General features: G+C 38.2%; 1 protein-coding gene across 5 annotated transcripts in view; it reads right to left on the bottom strand.

The window, feature by feature from the left end:
* The window catches only part of slc12a5a (solute carrier family 12 member 5a), a 98,116-nt gene that overhangs the window by 31,112 nt on the left and 49,647 nt on the right, over positions 1–17,357 (bottom strand). For 4 of the 5 annotated variants that reach the window (XM_056750381.1, XM_056750382.1, XM_056750384.1 and 1 more), the window contains exons 2-3: positions 5,094–5,188; positions 2,888–3,019 (exon numbers count right to left, since the gene is read on the bottom strand). In XM_056750381.1, the coding sequence (XP_056606359.1) occupies positions 2,888–3,019; positions 5,094–5,188 (227 nt within the window). Of the gene's footprint in view, positions 1–2,887; positions 3,020–5,093; positions 5,189–12,028; positions 12,059–17,357 lie in introns of all 5 variants that reach the window. The other variant, XM_056750383.1, reaches the window with a different exon arrangement.

Here is a 17,357-nt window from a genome sequence, read left to right as displayed (position 1 = left end):
AGCAGGATGAATTTGGCTCTCATGATCAAAACCGCAGCGATGTGTAAATGTGGTGAGAAAGTCTGAATAAACAGCGATCGGCAGTGGTCACTTCTCAGGTGTGTGTGTATCTGGAGCAGGTGTGTGTGGCGTCCCGCGGGTGTCTCAGACAGTGAGAATGTCAGGTAAAGGAGAGCAGATGCCCTGTGGACTCATGGGATAGCTGTTGGAGGACTCTGACGGGGAGCCTCAGGTGTCTGGGTCTCATGTGACATCAGCTGTTCAGACTATAAAACCATCGACATGAACACCACACCCGTCCTACAGCTGGAGACACATCACACTGATGGAGGAAGAACAATGGTGTGTCGAGTGAAAGAGGATGTTGATATATCACGAAACAACTGAAAACACACCTGTTTCACAGTCACCTGACCAACACAATCCAACTCTGTTTGTGAAATGAAACACCTGGATTTGTTTGCCATTTATTATTTAGTACAACTTCTATAGCACACGAAGGGTTAGCTCACTGTCACAAAATGACATTTTAACCTTTAAAACCAAAATTCTCTCATGGTTTACTCACCCTGTTGCTATTTTAAAGTTGTGTGATTTTCTGTCTTCTGATAAACACAAAAGAAGATATTTTGAAGAATGTTGGTGTCCAAAAACCGTCCCGATTGACTTCTATTGTCTGGACACCAAACCAAAGTCAATGGAACATTTTTTAATGTCAAATATCTCTATGAAGAATATTGTTTACTTGAGTAAATCCTTGAGTCGTTTCAGACCATTTTACTGTTATCATAAGCATTAAAAAGGAAGATTATTTTTAACCAAACAGTTCTGGGTCATTACTCACTACCATAGTAGGAAAAGAAACTACGACCGTAGTCAAAGGTTCCCCAAAACTGTTTGGTTTCCCGCATTCTTCAAAATATCTTCTTTTGTCTTCAACAGAAAAAATAAATATATACAGGTTTGAAACAACTTGAGGGCGAGGAAGTCAGGACACAAATTTTGGGTGAACTGACCCTTTAATATCTCTTCAATTGGTTATTGTGTGTGTTCATGGTGCACGCCTTCGAGTGATCCAAAAAGAGCATATGGCCTCTGTGCCGACCACATGTCCCCCCACACACCCCTCCCGGGACATCTGATAACCTCTCATTATGAGACAAAAACTACTTCACACGACTGTGAAAACTCTGCTTATTATCAGCACAAGCATCAGAGAAACACAGCGTCAAACGTGATGCGAGGGATTTATAGCACATCCATATGCTGTTGCTAGGCGTCAGAGGAAGCACAAATGGTACAACACGATAGATGTGGGACGACATCTTCCCTTAAAAAATCACGTTTGCTCGATTGACTCATTGTGCGACTGCACTTGTTTCTGTAATTATTCTACAGAACTGTTTTGCACGCTTTAACAGCCGTTAATTCTGCATTGTAATTAAATGAGTTGTTTTTGCACATGAATGGCTTTGAATACATTTCTTCAGTATATACTGTGCGTCACGCGTCTGTAAAGATGGAGTTTGAGACTGAAGATGACGTGATGGTGTGAGGTACGCGGGGACATTTGCTGCTGTGGATTGACCCTCTCAAAATGGATGCTGATTGGAGAGCGGCTGCTCGGCGGGCGAGCTAATGAAGTTGAAGTCGCCGTGAGACACGAGAGGAAGATTATCACTCTCTCCCAATCATGTTGAGAGGACGAATCCAATTCAACTCTCATTTACCTGTTTTACTCCAATTTCCATCTTCAGATTAGACGTTTAGATGATAGCAGCTAATGCTGGGGCCACACCAAAAGATTTGTTCAAATCTTATAAGAGTTTTAAACTAGTGAAGGAGAAAAATCATGAGGAGAAAAATCCTAGATCATTTTGCTCCTATAATGTGTGGACACCCCAACAGATTCTCAAACAGAGTTATGACTGTGAACACAGGAAATTTCCCCGTAAACTTTGTTTATTATATATGTGTTCAATATAAAAAAATGTGTCCATATAACCATATAATAAAATATTATTTATTGTTGAGAAATTCAAGCATTTAAGGTGGCACAGCAGCACTAGTTATAACTTTTTTTTGTATTTATGTCTTCACAGCAATTCAAAAATAATATTAATAGAGTTTTTACTGACATTATCACCTGAAAGAGTCTACTGGCTCCACTGCACCTATTCTTTCTGTTCCACCTTAAAGCATCCGTACACTCGGACTCCAACCACTACCGTCACTTGCACATACCCTGGTTTTTATTGAAATTATTTGTAATTGCGATGATAGTGTTTGACAGAAAATTGACAGAATAAAGAAAAGGCTTTGTTGACGTGATAACTACTGTTGTTATGCTTCTGTCAGCTGGCTTTCTAATAGGTGTTGATTCAACACGTTGAATATTTAAGATTTGCTATCAGGGCGACTCTGATATTCTTCCGATCAAGTTCATTCACTCTGAAGACACACAACAGGGAAATCTGATAAGATCATCTTTAGAGCCGTTTAAGATCATCGGAACTCTACCTAGGACTGTCGGAAGGGGAGAAAACGGCCAGATTATCTCTGGTGTGGCCCCGGCATAAAGGAAGACAACATGCGTTCTGGACATTCTGACTGCAGGAGACATCTTCGTCAATTGTATAAGTACAAGAGAATGAGATCTCTGCAATATCTAAATTAGTTTTTCTAGATATTAATGAGATTAAATGAAGGACAAATGAATCTCATCAGCGAGAACGTCTCCTGAGAGAAAGAATCAGAAATGTCAGCGTCGTGTCTGCGGTGAGAGTTTGAGAAGAGATGTCAACAATGTGTCACTGGACAGTGAATTGATTTCCATGTTTTGTCTTTGATGTTAATGTGTTTCGTGTAGAGCAGGGATGTGATGTACCTTGACGGGTTTCTTCCGCAAACCCTCGTTGTTCTCTGCCTCCTCGTGTTCTGTACTGCCCTGGGTGACGTTGGAGTAGTTGACCAGACTGCTGAGAAGAGACGACACCATGGGAATTGTGTCCATCTCCTCCTGCGAACACAAAATCACAAATACTGTTAGAGAAGCAAACATTTCAATACAAATCACACATGAGATCTATGGTTAGATATGTTTACCAAGGTTTCCGTGGTTTTTCATTCATGGTTAAATCATCATTCATTTGTGTAAGAAAATGTAAAGTGTCTTGCTTGACAGATGTTTCTCAGGAGAACAACACGCCACGCCTCTAGAAATCTCAACAATGTCTCAAACTGTGCTCTCAAACTTTGCTTTCAAACACTAAAAAAATAAACATGCTTTTACCACACCAGAGAGTTTACTGCATTTGCAGAGTATTTCCTCAAGAGATGAAGCTGCATACATGCAAACATGGCATAAATGTGCTTGCTCGTTCCCGACCTCAGTAAAACACTTTTTTTTGCTGCTTGTTCAAATTACTTAACTTGATTAAGTTACATCAAAACAACTTCTGGAAAATTTGCTCACAAAATGATTTTTTAATGTTTAGTCATATAACTGAATCCACTCATGTTGGGACATTGTAAAGGAGTTGTGTTGTGTTTACATAAAACCGCTACAATTGGGCAGAGGACTTATATATCCCAGCATGCTTTGTATAACTGAGAGTTATTTTTGAGAGTTATTTTCTTAAACAAATGTTATTTCATACAGTTTTCAGCAAAATTAAACACTTGTTAGTCTTTAATGAGTTATCTTTAAGGGTTTGAAGAGTGTGTTATATTTTTGAGTTTTGTGGTTACCATTGTTCAAAAAAACGTGTTGCCTTTGGTTAGGTTGTGGGCGGTTACAATCCATTATTTTCTTTTCTGTTGAGTTCTATTAACTCAATATCTCCTTATTGAAGTTAAATGAAGTAATGACTAATAAATGTTAAAAATGTATAATATATATATATATATTTTTTATTATTAAATAATCTGATCGATAAATAGTTTTTTATATTGGTTTTATGTAAAATATGCCTGTGTATGACAGAAAATCAATTTAATCAAGACTACTAAAAATAATTAAGTTCTTACAACAAGATTATAATGAATCGTTTCAAACTAATTAGATTTTGTCGGAGAAATGTAATTCAATTTCGTGGAAAAGTTTTCCTTCATTTTTTGAGTGAACCTCTACTCTTCACCACTATGGTAACCCCCCAAAAATCGCAGACAACAGAAAATCTGAATTTAACATTCCAGAACTGTAAACGCTAACAAGTCTCCTTATCTTTCATGATGTATAAAAACACAAATACGATAACACTTTAACAATTTTTAAATGTACTATCTAAATCCAGTCATTAGAGCAAAGAATGATGGAACTCAATCTGCTGCATAGTTTCAGTTAGTCAATGAAAATGATTATGTTGTCCCAACACAAAAGAACTAAGATGTCAAAGAGTTGCCTGATGTCAGTATTAAACATTGACACCAATATAAATGTGTTATATCAAACTAAATATATTAAGTAAAACAAACAGTCTTAAAAAGCATTTTTGGAGTGAAACTTAATTTCTGAAAACTTAAAGTTCTTTGCACAATGTTCCAAGACCAAACTACTTTGTGAGTTTTATAGCTGAAATGAACAAACACGGGTCTGAAAACAAGGTGAGACGCATTAGAGATCAATTTCTGAAGAGAAACATTTTAAAACATGTTTAATAAAGTGTCAGTAGTTTTAGCCAGATTCAACCAACTTTCATCATTTACTCGCCCTCTTGTCATTACAAACTTGTACGACATTCTTTCTTCCACAGAAAACAATAGAAGATATTTTGAGGTATGTTGTTAACTGGACCCCATTCACTTGCGCTGGTTTTGTGTCAACACAAGAGAACGGGAGCCGAAGCTGTTAGGTAACCAACTTTCTTCAAAATATCTTCTTCTGCAGAAGAAAGAAAGTCATACAACAGAATTTTCATTTTTGGGTGAGCTATCACTTTGAAGTGAAATAAAGCACATCATTTCCACGGCTCTGTTCTCGTTCACCTGCAGGGTTCAATGTCCTTCAAACACTAATGACTCTGATTCATTACTGTCACATCCTTTCATTAACTTCATCACTAGAATGTCTCTCTGTGTGTGTGTGTGTGTACCTCGAACAGGGCCATGTTCTTGCCATCATACTGTTGGCTCTTCTCGGCATCGGCGCTGTTGATGAACGGGCTGCTCTCTTTGGGGTTCGAATCTCCTGTTAGTCAACAACGAGAAATAAACAAAGATCATTATAACTCTGCAGGACAACACCAGAGACTTCCCTGCAGGAAAAAATCCTTTACGCAGCGCATTTTGTGTGTTATTCGTGTAGTGTTCTATTGTCGGAGAAATCTCTGAGCCGTGATATTTTCCTCCGGGTGACATGTGATGTGTGTGCACAGGTATCGTTCTGGAAGACGTCTGACGCTTGGATCAGAGGACAGTTATATTTAGAGTCTGGATGACCGGGTTTGAGCGGTGATTGGTTGACTATCTCTCAACACAGCAGGGCTATTTGAAAGATTCTCTCTCTCTCTCTCACTCCTGGAGAGCCAAATATGTGCCATGCTGCTCATTAGAAGTCTAGCTGCCCTAGTGAGGTTGCCAAGAAAAGAAACAGAAGCTGCCAACATCTAGGTTAGAAAACAGAGAGTACTCCAGTGAAATAACCGAGAGAACACATCTGTGAGATTTCATCGGATTCACCTTCTGCTCAATAAAAGTTCAGATCACAGGTTAGCCATTTGATCCGCCATGATGATGGTTGTGAGTGATAAATCTGACACCCCTGTGATGTCATCGCCTCTGTGTGTGTGATGTGGAGGTTTGCCGGCTGTCATTGCTTGACCGATGCTTCGGCCTCTGGAGTATTTCAACACAGACTGACAGACGGTCACACCGCAACGAGGCCAATCAAACACTTTATTATTTACTCCTGTTTACATCACACCGACAGAGAGTCAAGAGAAACACACCACATTCATCACTAAATATTCTTCCCGTTGAAAATAATGCAGCAAAATGGGATTAATCATATTCATAAAACGAAATCTATTCACCCTGCTGACGAAAACAAATAAAAAATATACCGTAAATTTGGGCTTAAATGGTTAGAATGGGATTTGTATAATGGTTTCTGTGGGTCTATACTGGTAATGTGCACTTTTTTTGTTTGTTGTTCAACTTAAAAATGTTTCTCTCATAATTTTTAGTTATTTCAACAAAAAATATAAGTTAATTTAATTAATTTCTCGTTGAGTTAAAGTTATTTTTAAGTTGAATTAACTCAAAGGGTCCAGGTAACTTTTTTTTTTAAGTTGAACCAACAATTTTTTAATAGTGTGGGGTTGGTGGCAGACGGCAACTATAAAAAATTCCTGCTGGAATAAGACCCAAAACCACATATAAAGCAATCCTGTAATGGTTTTACTTGTAAGCAACTGATGGTTCATACTAGTTTTGTAACAGGGACCATTAAAAATCCATACACATGTTTCATATATATGTACAGTATGCACCGTAATCATGTGTAGTACATTACATAAAGTCACATGACCACGTTAATGGTGAGTCTGTTCAATTACGTCTCCAATGCATTTCAAAGAATGGTTTTTGGAAAAGAAACGACATAATGTCTTCTGAAGTACAATTTGTCATTGTAGCACGCAGCGTTCCACTAAAGTGAATTCTGAGGCATGATACACGGTGTTCCGGCTTCACAGCTGTTAAACGCTTTACGCAGCACAACATGTTCTTGTATCCGACGGTCATCTACAGAGTCATTACAGAAAAGTGCGGCCATAAGCAGAGGTGTGAACATTGAACACAATGGATTTGATATGGATGTTACGGATCTGGTCACGGATCTGCACCCGAGCGGATGGTGTTAATAAATTCAGTTTCTGATAAACACACACACATCGTAGAGCACGACAGAGTTCAGAGTTTTGTTCTGTATCAGGTTCACAAACTTGTACGAGCTATTGGATATAAATGCTACAGAAACAAGATCTTGAAACTCAACAAGCTGATTTATTCCCTTATATTTGATTGAAGGCCCATATGATGCTTATTGTAGTAGAGTAGGCGGGGCGAGACCGTGGTTCGAGTCCGGTGAGTAATTGTGAATTAGCGCCAGCTGTGCGCACACCGGGCTCGAATCACGTAGGAGATGGGAGCATAAAAGGAACGAGCGACCGGACCGTCGAAGAGAGAGGACCGGGCCCGAACTTATGTTATGTTTGTATTTATATTATGTTTTGTTCGCCGGCGGTCGTCCGTGAGGGGCCGCCGGCTGTTATATTACTTTATTAAATGTTTAAATGTTTGCCGGTTCCCGCCTCCTTCCTTCCATGTTATTGAGATTTGTTACACTTATATATAAATGTTTGGGCTAACAGTGTAATTACTTGAGAACTTATTTTAATAAGTGACAAGTGATATCATGAGTGTCGCTGGTCATTTCCGATGGTTTATATCGGTGCGTGTGTGAGAGAGAGACTCGAGTTATCACCTTTCATTTTTCTCTCTCACAAGCTCAACCCAACACAGCTGTGCATGGAATCAGATTCAATCCAGAAAATAAATGATGTCACCCATCCAATTTAGATGCATTGGTCACGTTCACCGATTCTGAGAAGACGTGGCGCTCGGGATGACTTCTTCACAAGGCAAGAAGAAAAAACATCAATGCACCAGCCGGACTTGAAAAAGATCCCTAGACACGACGACAGTGACATCTTTCAAGTGATATGGCACAATGACAGGTATGCAGATGCAATCTTTCCTAAATAGAAACTGGCAACAGCTCAATCTGGTCTCAGTCGTGGCTCCCAGCTGTTCAAAAACACTTTTTTGTAAAACTTTTGTCAAATCATGATCTTCGTGTTGCAAGGGTTTTACATACTCTTTATGAATAGTTTGTATCAATTTTTGCCCCTCAAGTAATTTTAGGAAAAATCTAGTGGATTCTTAAATGAGACGAGTGAAGATTCCATCAAATCTCCTGAGCCGTGAAAGAGCCATAACATTCTCCTCTGGCTACGTAGCAACACAACACATTCGCTCTTCAAGCTCGTACACACCGGGACGATAAACGCACGCGCTTATCGTCAGAATTTTTCGAGACGTTTTTCCCCATTCATACCCAAACCATTTTCACTGCGATAATCTAAATGAACATGCAAATTCACTCCCTGACATAGATGCCGCTTAAGTAAAAACAAAATTACACCCGGTACACAAGGTGGCGCTGCGCAACTTTATGCTTCTGACACTCGATTGTCACACAGAAGAAGAATTAATCTAGCAACCAAGTGTTGTTTGACTGTAAACTTCAGCAGCTCCAGGCACGTGAAAAAAAGCGCTAATCTCATTCGTCGGCTCGTTTTTAACGAACCCTAAGCGTTTTAAAAAAGAATGACGGTTCTACACCTAGTGTTTTGCTGCTCAAATGTTATCGTTTTTTTGGACGTAGACCTTATCTGACCTCCCATCAGCTAAATAAATTGAATTATTTCCCACAGACCGGGTGGTGCTACATAACATACCCACCTATTACGTAACGGCCATAATAACTGAATGTAAATGTCATTTCAGTCACACATGAGCATTTTCTAGCCGCGTAAGCTTCTGTTTTGTACAAAAATCCGGCTTGTCATAGATAAATGTGTAAATTGTCCTGCCCCTCGATAGTAACGAGTATTGGCGATAGAACGATCTGACTTTAGAGAATATCGCCCAACACTAAAACGTGTGCAATTATCTCTCAATCCAGACCGATAGTGGTCTGGAGTGTTTGCAGTAATGACCGCCATGATCTTGAGTTGTTCGATGGATCTCATAGACTAGACTGCTCACAGAGCACAGCAGTCCCACCATCTGTTGCCTTTGACGACTGATCCCAGACCAGTTTAATCTCACCTCACATTGTGTTTGGTAAAGCTAAGTGGAGAAGTCTTGATCCTGAAGGAGTTCATGTGTAAATGTGTCCAAACATCTTCATGCATGATGGGACGCTGGTCTGTGATGAGATAACAGATCAATATTTCATCGTCGCTTAGTTTTGGCGAAACAGGTGGTATGCAGGTGGCACGCTATGAAGATGTTGTGACATTAAAGTCTAGCTGTGTCGAGCACTTTTGATTTTCTACTTGTTAAAAAGACTTTACTAACATGTGGGCTTTACGGCGGTACTGAAACTCTATTTTTGGTTTGTGTCAGTTTGAGAAAGATGACATGAAACATGACGAAATCAGCAGGACGTGTTTCTAAAGGGCAGGTTTGTTGGCTCATCAGGTTTGATTGAAGTGGGCTGTCAAATCATCTCATCCAACAAAAACACTGCAGGTGTTCACTTGGAAAAATTATTCACACACACACACACGCACGCATACACAACTCCCAGAGGGCTGCGGTGGGTCAGTAAAAGTCTATCTCTGTCTCTCTGACTTTTTCTGCGTTGGACAGTCCGTCACTGTATTTTCTGGTAATTGCTGACAGTTCTGACGTTCTCATTTCACAGAGAGAACAGAAGAAATCACACAGATGCACAAACAAAGCTGATGTTCGTCTGGATCTGTGAGAGCCCATGCAATCTTCATAACTGTCTTGATCCTAAAGTCTGAAAGCCTTTTTTTTTTAAATTGACTCACTTAAGGTTTAAGGATTCGAAACTTTGTTGTCTAAATGGTTCCATAAAGAACCTTTAGGATCCGAAAAACCTTTCTGTTTCACAAAAGGTTCTTTGTAGCAAAAAATGTTCTTCAGATGCTAAAAAAAGTGGTTCTTTAAAGAACCTTTGACTGAACGTCTCTTCGTGGAACCAAAAATGGTTCTTCTATGGCATCGCTGTATCTCTACAGATACAGTGAGAGTGTATTATCTATATAGAAATGTTTCTCAAGATAAAGTCTTTGAGGCATAAATGTTTGATATTATTTTGTAGATAAAACGTAATCGTGCCAACTTAATTATTCCTTGTATTACAAAACAAACATAATGAAGCTTTTTGAAATGGATGAGTTGAACCAAAAAAAGAGCCAGAAGAGATGGAAAGATTTCTGCAAAGTCTAGTCAAACACAGAAGACAATAAAATTGAAGATAGTTTTGATTTATTGTGGAGTTTTTTAATCACAACATAATTACCAAAGTTACATTAGTGTCAATCAATAGTCTTGATGAGTTTACTATTATCTTAAAATGTGGATAAAATGAAAATGAAGAATAAGTTTGTGACCCAAAATGATATCTGTTATTCACTCTATTTCAGACAAATAGGAAAAATAAATTATCTGAAACAGCTCGGCAGTGCAATAACAGCTTTGAACATGATAATGAAAATGAATTATTAATTTTGTTGCATTATAAACATGAATATATTTTACATTCACAAAAACAGGCCTTATAGTCAAACAAGTGTTTCTGCATACATGCATGTATATAGTTGTATGGTTGTTATAAACTGCTGAAATGATTGTCTGTGAATGAGTTGAGGTTAGGACCTGCTGAACAACAGCTTTATAAGCTTTTAAAAGCATTACTTTATAGCGTGTGTGTGTGTAATCTGCACATTTTGTAATAAGGCTGGCACTTCAAAAGGACTGTTTGAACCCTGTGGAACGGCCTCGTCTCGCCTCGCTTCCATTTCTACTCCAACAATATCACCTTTATTTCAGGATGAAGACGAGCGCACGTGACCAGCACTGGTTCAAGATCAAACACAAAGCAGATAAAGCCAATAAGGAATACAGCTGTATATCTAAACATATTCAATACATTTACATACCCAATATTCAGACTAAATATTTTGATTAGGAAGATAACATGGATATCAGGAAAATACCATTTCTTAGATTTTATATCCTCTCCTATCCAGAAAATGTCCGGTCATATACGTTAGGGCCACATTTACTAAACAGGTCAAAATAATGTGGAGCTCAATAAAAAAAAAATTGCTGATGCGAGTGGAAATTTCAGCGGGTGAATTACTTACAAGGTGCACATTAAGGGCCCTATCATACACATGCGCAACGGGGCGCAAGGCGCAGCACAAGTATTTTTGCTAGTTTCAACCTGATGTAGTGCTCATTTTCCCGTCCTGTGATGTGTTGTTTAAATAGCAACTGCATTTGCGCACATGGGCATGTTGGTCTAAAAAAGATGTGTTTTCAAAAAGAAAATCTGACCCTTTACATGAACTGATAAAGCTTTCCTGGGGCTCAGTGGTTAGATCATGGTGCAACGCCAAGGTCATGGGTTTGATCCCAGAGATTGCACAATGTACAGTATAATGCAATGTAAGTCAATTTAGATAAAAGCGTCTGCCAAATGCATAGAAGTGTAAAATAAAATGTCATACATCTAAAACTGTCATTAAAATGACGTCAGCTGATTTTACTTGACCATATTTTGCATGATTAAGATTGAGATAAGACCAACACGTTGGTCGCATCCTTAAAATTAAAATGTATCCATGAACACACAGTTAGTATCTACACGACAACGTGACTGAACATTTGAGCTATTCAACTTTCCCACCGTTTCAAAAGAAAACTAACACGGCAAACCATCCCACACTCAATAGGATACAGTGACTTGAGGTTTCTGACTGAATCATCAGGATTAAACTAACAGGATTTGTTCCAGATAACAGTGAACAATTAGGATAATAAGGAGAAGGTAAAGCTGGCGTGTGTTAGATATGAAGAACTCCTGAGCCCAGCTCTGTCTGAAGAGATAACGTAAGATAACTTTACAACAGCTCCAATCGTTCACATCCATTAGAGGTTTCAGTCAATGACATCCACAGCGGAAGAGAAGAAGTGTTTCTAAAACTGGTGTCAAACCCATACACATTTCTCAGGCAGAAAAGACATTCACAGACAAATATAAACACACAGCTGCAAACACAACATAAACTCAAACAAAAACGATACATGGAACTTTTCACACAAGAACACAAAGACAACACAAGGACATACAGACACGACACAGAGTTTTGCGTGAACACACAGCGTGTCACGCACACACGGCAGCAGTCTGCCCGTCTCTCACCTTTCTTGGGTGGACAGGTGATGGTGACCGCTGGAGAGAAACGCACACAACACACACAAACTTTAGAACGTAATAGTGTGGTTTTCATCAAAACATCAGAAGACAAAAAAGGGAATATTAAAAAAAGAAATAGTTACAATACATTTATTTAGCCCAAAAATACTCAAACAGCTTTCATTTCTAACCCAGCAATATACTAGAGAATTGTACATTTTGTTTACTTTAAAATAACAGAATACTTGAGTCGCAATTCACGAGTACACACATAATGAGAAATGTCTCTTGTCCGTGAGGTACTTCAGAGTCTTAATGGAGAGTTTTTCTTCTCTCTGCAGTTCCGTCTCTCTTCTTTCATTCACATATTCAATTCAAAAGCTCTCTGAATGAACTGAAGACAGACTTCCTGTCTCACCTCTGAGCTGCTGATGGTGAGACACATCTTTCATTGTTGTGATAGACAATGTCGTTGTTTCAGTGGCTGTCAGCACATGACAAACCTCAGTCGTATAAACATATAAACGGCAGAAATGTCTTAAAAGAGAAATAATATATCTTTCTGTCTGATATCTTTAATATCGCATCATATTTACATCAACAACAACATGATAACCATCAAACATCATCTGAGATGAATGCTCAATGAATATGTTAACATGCACCCGTGTCTACACCGAATGCGACGCGACAAGAGACAATAGAACAAATTTGAAACCATTATATCTCAAATTTGTCCACACCGGACATGCAATCCCATTAAAACAAGCCACGTGTCACATCGCGCCGCGTCCAGTGTAGGCACGTTGTTAAAATGCGATTATAATAGGATTTTGGCAATATTGTCATGACTTTTTTAACTCATGTAAACGCAAACATAAATAAAGTGAATAAGCTCGTGAATAAGCTCTTGATCGCAGTAGGCTAAGCATAATTTAAGTAACATGTGGTGTTTGCCGGTTTTAATCGCAATTAGAAGCCATGTAAACACCTTAATCGCTTTTGTGCTAAGCTGATCAAGGTGGGCATTTGCTTCTGTCACGCATGCTAAAAATGACAGTCAAGTTTTACCGTCAGCACATCTCGCTGTCAGCAGTCTCTGATCCTCGTCTTCATACAGAAACAGCGTGAGCGTGATGACAGCGTACACCACTGTTGAATTAAACCTCCATGTAAACGGGAGCAAAGAGGTGTTCTCATGTCATCTATGCATGTTACTGCGATTAAGTCTGATACTCCCATTATAGGAAGTAATCACATTGGTGCACACGTAAACGTATTCAATGATACAGACACACAGATGATACTGCACTAACCAGACAGTACATGGCAATTTCATTTTAAACTTTAACATTAAAAAAGTGTTGTGTCCTAGTAGTTTTTTTGAAGGTTTGTGCTGAAGATGTAAAATGAACACGATTATATTTATATGTTGATGTCATGATGGTGACGCTGTCAGATGTCTCCATACCTGAGTAGGTCTGACTGGAGCTTTACAATCATTATTTTGACAGTCGTGTGTGTGTGTGTGTGTGTGTGGTTTCATCTGAATCTGAGTGGCAGGACAGATATCACCCCGAATAAAACAAGCAGAGCTGTCACTCAAGTGACTCACACACGCGCACAAGCATGCAAAGTTGCAGTTTAAAGTCTTGAGCTGCGTGTGAATTCACCCACTCGTTCACTATTCCCTGTATAGCGGATGGTAAGTAGTCGACTACATGGGGAAGAAGTGAATGAAAATGAGTGAACGATTTCGGACACTGACGTAATATATCCTGCGTCTGACAGTATGTCGCGAACATTGGTCATAACGCTTATATTATACCTGCAAGGTTAATAGATTGTTTGTGTCGTTTATTGTAATAGTTTATAATAAAGAGAAAAAAACAACAGTTTGTCACGTTTATTTAGGCCTACAATTACGTTTATTTACACAGTGTCTAGACTGGACGTGCCAGGCACGAAGCAACGCGACAAAAGACATTAGAAATGCATTAGAACCCATTAAACTTTCAAATATTTTCAACTCCGGATGTGACGCGGAGAGACGCGACAAACCCATTAAGAACAAGCAGGTTGTCATGTCTCGTCATGCCAATGGCCTACGGTGTAGACATGGTGTTATAACGTTAAATACAATTATATAATATATTTAAAATGAAACACTATTGTCCAGTAACATTCATTTAATGTTTATTTTAAAAAAGGTAGAAAATATCTGTCAACAACAACAATTACAAGTGTACAAACGTACATTAGTAGCACTACAGTATGTAGCCTACACTCAACATCAGAGTGCATTGTGGGAAAAAAGTAGTGAACAAATGTAGGGAATGAGTTGTTCACTGAGAATTCGGATAATATTGACAAATGGCGGACAGCTGATATAGTGCACTACATAAGAGACAGGGAGCGAATTCTGACACCGCTTTAGATCGTTGTGTTATTGTAGCTGTGACCGGAAACTGAACAGACTTCTCCAACCAAAACTATCAAAAAATCTGATAATTAAAATGTAATATATAAATATAACATAATGCCTTAATTGTAATTGAAAAACCCGAAACCAAACAAAACGAAATCTTAGCAATAAACTTAAATGAATTTGAGTCACTACAATAACAAAATAACCGAACATAAAATATTATGAAATATGAAAATATTCAACTAATAGAGCAACATAAATAATGAATAAAGTTAAAAGAAAGCCCACGACCGATAAGCAAAAATTGAACTGTAATGAATACAAAAAATATCAAAATAAAAGCTACTGCAATATTTTTAACTACAATAAAACTGACAAATGTTTGCTTCCATTCTGGATACCAAGATCAACGAATCATAAACAAATACAATTTAAAGTCTCTATAACATCAAAAATCTATTTAACTCTTATAATATTGCATATTTCATAATGAAAGCGTAGGGTGAGACATCATTTTATCCACCACAATATGACAGAAGTATTAGAAGAAAAGTTGTCAGAGGTATTGAGACTTTTGGAAATGCTTCGGAGTTAAAATATTCATTACACATAGTTGATCTTATCCTGTGGTGTACATTTACTTCTTAAGCTTTACGAGTATCAAACAGAGGCCGTAATTCCTGCTCAATATCCTCTGAGACAGGTTGCAGCGGGGTCGGATCTAATCCAACTCTTATCACATCATGAACATCTGCTGCGTGTGTGTGTGTGTGAGAGAGAGAAACTGTCCTCAAACACATCTGTGCAGATGAATCCATCTCATTTCCCGCTGATGAACATCTTCAGGAAAATCCCAACATAATGCCTTCTTTTTAAGGCTTTTTATATTCACCAAAACAGAATCTGTCCACATCTCAGTTAAATACAATCTAAGGGTTAGGGATCAACAAAACCCCCCAAGCAGCGACCCCGAACACCCCAGCAACGCCCTAGCAACCACCGTTGCATCGTGAAAGCCATATTGTGGGCATCTTGTGCCAGGTTTAGACACATCAATCTAGTTAAACAACATGAAAGCGCATCGGGCCGAGGAACAGAAACAGAATTCTGATTTGATTTTCTATATGAGAAGGTATTAAGATGAAAGACACATCTGAAGCACTTGGGACCGTAAACACAAACGCACTGAATTCAAAGATATTTCAACTGATGAGTTCACGTTTAGTGCTTTTTCTTTTGTTCTTTCAAGTCCGCTGGCTGGCAAATAGCCTTCAACTTTCATTATTACAACAGAATAACCTTTCAGAGAGACGGATTACAATAGCAAGCATTGCTTTTGTGGAGCTACGAATCCACAAATGCTTGGGGGGACCGGAGGAAGACAGAAACACCACTGTTGAGAAGGTCGACGTTATGTATGTTCGCTCTGTTTTCTAACCTAAACTGACTTTGACGACAAAAATCATGTTAGTCTTTAGGTGTGAAGTAGAAGTGCTCTCCTCTGTAAAAGATTTTCCATATGGAACATAACACACATCCCAGAATGCACTGCCATCAACTTAATGAAACAAAATGTGTAATATCTCTTTGTTTTTTATTTGATTTCAAATAGCAATAAACAGTTCATAACTGTAAATCTAATCATGTAATAATGTATGTTTTGTACTTTTAAGATTGTAAGGTTATTGTGGTCTTAGATAAGTCACATACTAACATTGCAGTCTATTGTAAGTCGAGTTTCTCGTGTCGTGTATGAATGTTCCCCCACAGGCTTTTGAAACAGAGCTGTAACATCGACCCACAATCCAACGCAAGCCTTTACTGTTCACATGAGACGCTCCATTGGCACTTGTCTTGGCACTTAAAAACACACACACACACGCATGCATGCTACAGATGTCTCCATTTAAAAACTGAATCAAGCTGAGTTAATTTACTCTAAACTACACAGAGTAAATAAATGAAGTGAGAGATGATGCAAAGCTCTGTGTGTGCTGTCCTGAACGCCTTTAAATGTGAGACTCTTGTCCGGGCTGTGGACATCCCAGCGTAGACGTCTTATGCAACGTTGAGATGGACGTGGAGGATTGTGCCCCAGATACTGTACGCAATCAAGGCTAAAATACACAACAAGACTTTTGATCAGATTTTCAGTCTGGATTTGTTGAGCAGTTAGTTGTGTTTGAATCTTTCTGTCAGATTTTAAAAAGTCTTGTTGTGTATTCCAGCCATTACACAACACTATTGAATTCCACAAGAATGCATTTTCACACACAACAACTGAGACTGTGCTACTGCAACAAAACCATGTGTTTTATTATTTCTGTTTTTATGCGAGTTATTTTCTTTATTTTCCGAAGTTAACTTCTGGTCTACGTGTGTTTATCGGTCTGGCTAGTGGCTAATAGTATAACTACTTATTTTTATATTTTTATATTACTATTATACATTTTTTATTGTATAATAATTTGAATTCAATAAATAATTTCTTGATTGTTATTTTTATTTGTTTAATTTAATAAACAATTTGTTGAATGGCTAATTTAACAAATTAATAATGGCTAGACATACTTTTAACTAACCAGCTAATGTCATTTACGTTTTATTTATTTAGCTTTTATCAGAAATAAGCAGCAGGGACTCTTGCGGACGTGTACCGGAAGTTAAATTAGGGCCACAAAAGTGTGCATGCTAGCATTAGTTTGTGTTGCTGCTGTGAAACCGTCAACAGTTCTTTCGTTTCTACCGGTAAAATAGGATTCAAATAATGTGGACTGTCAAAGTGCTTTGTAATGTTTGAGTGGTAATTCTGATCAAAGTTATTATAGTTTAGTAAAATTAAAACCAATGTTAATAAATCAAATAAAATATCTGCTTCAATATTATTTAAAAAAAACTAAACAAAAA

Source organism: Triplophysa dalaica, chromosome 6 (genome assembly GCF_015846415.1).
Source record: "Triplophysa dalaica isolate WHDGS20190420 chromosome 6, ASM1584641v1, whole genome shotgun sequence".
In the NCBI taxonomy this organism is placed as follows: domain Eukaryota; kingdom Metazoa; phylum Chordata; class Actinopteri; order Cypriniformes; family Nemacheilidae; genus Triplophysa; species Triplophysa dalaica.
This window is presented reverse-complemented; position numbering and strand designations above follow the sequence as displayed.